Source organism: Pseudovirgaria hyperparasitica, assembly GCF_010093815.1.
Source record: "Pseudovirgaria hyperparasitica strain CBS 121739 unplaced genomic scaffold EJ05scaffold_7, whole genome shotgun sequence".
NCBI classification, from domain to species: Eukaryota; Fungi; Ascomycota; class Dothideomycetes; order Acrospermales; family Acrospermaceae; genus Pseudovirgaria; species Pseudovirgaria hyperparasitica.
Genome location: NW_022985555.1, coordinates 1,337,817 through 1,342,803, shown reverse-complemented (window position 1 = coordinate 1,342,803; position 4,987 = coordinate 1,337,817). Strand labels below are relative to the sequence as shown.

At 51.4% G+C, this 4,987-nt stretch overlaps 1 protein-coding gene across 1 annotated transcript; it reads left to right on the top strand.

The window, feature by feature from the left end:
- Positions 1–1,760: 1,760 nt before the first annotated feature.
- EJ05DRAFT_363196 (uncharacterized protein) lies at positions 1,761–4,288 on the top strand. Its single transcript, XM_033741088.1, has 3 exons — positions 1,761–2,143; positions 2,229–2,452; positions 2,526–4,288. Exons 1-3 carry the CDS (start codon positions 1,967–1,969, stop codon positions 4,078–4,080), a joined length of 1,956 nt encoding a protein of 651 aa, XP_033601202.1. The 5' UTR covers positions 1,761–1,966; the 3' UTR covers positions 4,081–4,288.
- The last annotated feature ends 699 nt before the right edge of the window (positions 4,289–4,987 follow it).

Sequence of the window (4,987 nt, the reverse complement as noted above, 5' to 3'; positions counted from 1 at the left end):
AGTGTCTTGGTATGCCAACAGTACGATTTAAATCCTACCGTCAGATGCGTCGGAGCAAAGTGACATCGAGCTGGTTCTTGTCGGATACCGCGACTGCTCGAACGTCGATAATACAGAAGCGCGCTGGTGTCCTGCAAAAAGACGAGGCGCCGTTGATGAGTGCATAGAGATTATTGTACCTGAGCATTCCCCCGGCTGAGCAGGGTCTAGGAAGGAAGAGAACCTGGATGTCGCCAGAAGCCAAGACTTTCGCTGTAGCGTGGCATGGTTTGTCACGACTATTCAGGTCTGGCCGGGCTTCCCGCCGACGTTTGTTCAGAGATGGATGGATAGGTTGCATCAGTTTGGCTAACGTGGGTGCAAAGCAATTCGCCCCTCCTCATGTCCTGTCCAGGTATATGCCGCATGACGCTTGACTGTATGACCTTAATGAAGAGGCAGGCTCCTAAAGTGGCCGGCGTAGGTGTGTCGATTCGATCAACCGGTACTCGCGCTTTGTGATCCACGTTCATTGTCCATGGGTATTTTCGAAACAAAGCAGCTTGGCAGACGCTGGTGTGCATTGCGAGTGCCCTTCCGGATTGTTCCTGTAATTTAGATAATTACTGCTCGATATTCTGTATCCTTCCCTCAAATAAAGGCGGCGGCTGATCACGAGTGTTCGTTAGACAGGCATGCGATAAATCAGTGATCAATCAGCAGCCACACGCACAACAAAAAAGAGAGCATGGACATGCATGCTAAGTAGCTTCTACAGACTCTCTGCATCGGCACTGTGAACGCAGCGAACGTTACCTGGTCCCGATATGTCCTGAATAGGTACTCACATTGAACCGCGGCACCGCCTCGCTGTTCCCAAGAAAATGGGCAGTGATGAAAGGCGTGCAGTAGCGACAGAAAGTAGGTGGACATCCATGTGCCTAAGCGGTATTACTGTGTGTATAGGCATTATTCCCATGAACGCCTAGGTGCCACAAGGCGAATGTCGTGGCAGCGGCGCCAGCGCAAATTCAAGCGCGAATGAGGCATGATTGAAGAAGTCAACCTGACTGTACCTGTTGGAGCAGTGACCGTACGCCGTGATAGCTGAGGCCAATGACAAGCAGCATCCTCAGCGGATCAAAAGCGTGATTGCGGTGAAGACAAACAGTTAGTTAGTAAGGCGCAGACATGATCCAACTCTCACCAAACAAAGTAACTGAGCCGGAAGCTGGAGGGAGCTGGCGGAAGTGGAGGGGGAGGCAGAAAGGTGGGTCTCACCGTCCCTGGTCCCGCCTAAGCCCCAACTCGAAAGACAATGGACCCCCCCAGCACTAATTAATCCTACCACCACCACCACACACCACTAATACCACCACCACCGCATGGGCAGCTGGCAGCAAGTAATTATTAGTACGGCAAGTAATCAGTGCCCTGTCCTGTCCTGTTTCTGCCCTGCCCTGCCATGTCATGCCCAGCCAGCTATCGTCAGACATCTCTTCGCGCGAGGTTCCATAGACTCGCCGCCCGGACAGTAGTTTATTAGTGGGTTGCTTAGACTCTCGACTGCACATCCTTGCCCGCGACACTCACTATTCCATTGTACACTACATAGTACACTTAGCACTACCGTGCGCTCCACCCGGCCATCCTCGCTGTTACCCTCTCGCTTCCCTCCAGTTCACTTCACCTTTCAACACAATCATCTTCTCTTCGCCTCACTACCTGCCACCGCTCTCTGTTCACTTACCCCACCTTTCTGCTCTTCGCCGTATGACAATAGCAATCCGCTAGCCGGCTATTCTCCGCTGGCAACGCGCAATTGTCACACTGTCGATCTCCCATTAACTTCCGCAATGCTCGCTCTCCGCCTACCATAACACCCTTCGACCTCCTAATCCCCTGTGCTACTGCAACAAAACTCTCGATTCTTCTCTTACTTTCCTGTTCAGCTTCCTAAACTGCTTCTACTATATACTAAGACGCAATGGCGTCTTCCGAATTATTCTTGCGTGGAGCACCGGATGCTACCACAGGATCTCCAGAAACGAAGACCAATACCACTCAGGTTATGCAGATCGAGCTCAGCGATGAAGAGCTCCAGGATCTTCTCAGAGCTGTGGAACAAGGTTCCAAGCCAGACATCCTCTTCGGCAAGATTCCTGTAAGCTTTCCCTCCCATACTATGGACATGTTCAGCCGTGGTGGTCTCGGTCTCTGTCACCGGTCTTGGCTGACATTCAACATAGACACTTCGCTACGGCAAGACCCAGAAGATATTACAGACCTCTACCGAACGCATGCAACACGAACTTTACTCCGACGAAAACGAAGAGAACCTTGCCTTTGCTGGCTTGATCAGTCACACCCTGTCCATGAAGGCAGCTGCAGAAGCGGTGCAGAAGGTCGACGTTGCTTCAGAACGCTTGAAGAACAGAATGGCTTCGATCCAAGAACAGAAAGATGCTCTAAAGTATGTCAAGCCGATTGCAGCTCGGCGTTCATGTCATTCCTTTGGCGAAGACTATACTGACCCTCAACTGCAGAACTCAATTTGACTCCTCTCCACTGCATGCAACCAAACATAATCGTAACCTCTCGCAAAGGGCTTTGCTAAAATCAACGCAACATCTGAATACCTCTGGACGCTCTCAACCTTCGAGTCCAGGTTTCAGTGCCTCCCCTCGAGTGGCACCGACCTCTGCACCTGCTCAAGATAACGCCGCGAAACTCAAGGCAATTCGCAAGCCTATTCTCCACCTTCTTGCTGTGAAGTCGCGCACTGCGAATGAAATCACAACGCTACTGAGGTGTAAAGCTGAGGAAGCGAAGCAGGTACTCGATAAAGTGGCAACCCTGCAGAACTCAATGTACGAGTTGACCTTGAAGAGCTACAAGGAGCTTGATGTGTTTGACTTCCCTTATAAGTCTGGCGAGGAACGCCAAACAGCAGTTGATAACGCTATAAGGGCCTTCGACCGCCAGCGACTTCCTAAGGACGACAAGCTTTGGCAAAAGCTCCTTCCCAAGGAAGAGCGCGGCAAAGGCAAGGTTCTTTCCAAGCTCGTCATACAAGCTCCAACTCAACTACAAGCATCCTCTTCTACACCAAAGCTCCCAAAGAGATTTACGGCCGATAAGAAGCCCGCGGCTGACAAGAAACCTGCTGCTGACAAGAAAGAAACCACCGCTAAGAAGATCGATACGAAGAAATCAGCCGGTGAAGAGACGCAGAAGAAGGCAATGAAAAAGCCTCTTGGGAAAGAGCCGGTCAAGCGAGGCAAGGCTGAATCTCAGGACACCGTGACCCGAAAGAAAAAAGTCATCAAGTCTGCAGCTGTTGTTCCCAAGGAAGATCTCGAGGAAGAGAAGCCCTTACCAGGAGTACTGAAGACCTCCAACAAGCCTAGGCCTGTCAAGAAAGCGACTGGTGCACCTGTCAGAGCTCCAAACAGGCCAAAGAACCCGTCTCCGCTGTCAGTTTCGCCGCCAGTCAACGCTTCCGACTTTGAAGACGACCACCCAGTACACAATGCACTGTCCGCGAAGTCTAGTGTCTCTGCATCCAACTCTGACCGCTCACTTAAGCGCCGCGCGAATGATCTCGACAACAACATACACAACCACTCCATATCAAAACAACGCAAGTTGCATGCTGATGCTGCCCCTTCTCGCACGCCTGTCAATGGCTTCAAGTCTGGCAGCCACAACAACACGCCCTCGGGCTCTGCCTCCAGCTCTGCGAAACGTAAGATCGCTACTGTTGGTTCGGACGCCCACTCTTCGACCTCTTCCCCAACCAAGCGACCCAGGCTTAGTACCGCCTCGCAGCAGACACACACGTTGTCCACCTCTTCCGATTCGCCTTCCGACACATCACCAACATCGCCCCTATCCTTGTCGTACCGTCAGACCATCGAGCTCTCAAAGAAGTTTGAGCAGTACTACGGCAAATACTTCAAGCTACACAACGAGCTCAGCACTTCCCCCGAACCTCCGACTAGCGCTCAGAGGAATGAGCTGCTTCGCATGCATAATGCTCTTGCGAACATGAAGGAGGAAATCCGGGTTGGAGCTGCAAAGCACGCTGTGCCAGTCTAGTGTCGTCTTATACACGTACACAGCCACGACGTGGTCCATCAGGCCCACTCATCGACAACACGTCGATTTTAGCACAGTATATATCGCGTCTACTTATCCACATGCTCGGATAGGTCACGCTTGGTCCTCCTTCTGCGTTTATACCTCTACAAAATCTGCATGGAACCCGGCGCTACTACGGCTTTGGTGCTCTGGCCCGCTCATGAAGAGCTCATGAAGAGCTCACGGTTCTTGCAGCGGCATCAAAAAGGCGTTGGTTTTACTGCTTTGTTTATATACACGGACTGGGATCTTCCACAATGGAATGGATCATGGTGAACTCATTGTGGAAGATGGACTGATTATGGTCTTTTGATCCTAGGTCCTGGGCACTGCAACCCCTCATCTCAGTCCTGCATGAATACCTGCTGTGTATTTATGCGTTATTATCTTGATTCATAGTGATCGGCTTGTGGGACTGGTCTACTGGACCGGACTGCACTGGATAGACAAATGAGAAAAATTAATATCATCTTCGTGCATTATCACTGTCTGCCACTTGTCGTGACTTGTTGTAATGGTGCTTCGGCTCTCGCCATATTCTGTAGAGCTCTATCTGAATGGTTCAGGGCCAGCACTCTTTGCTAACACAACATAGATGCACTATGTGCGAACTCCAATATTGGTCTCGTCGTTCAATGACTATGGCCCCATACATTGCCGTCTTGGCAGGTACCAACACCCGTGCCCGTTGCTCGCTCATTTGACGGCCGCCATCTCAACTCCAACTGACTACGCCGATCCGTCGCCGTCGCCGTTGTTGTTGCTGCTGCGACCTTCTAACCCGGACCTTCTAACCCGGACCTTCTAACCCGGACCTTCTAACCCGGACCTTCTAACCCGGACCTTCTAACCCGGACCTTCTAAC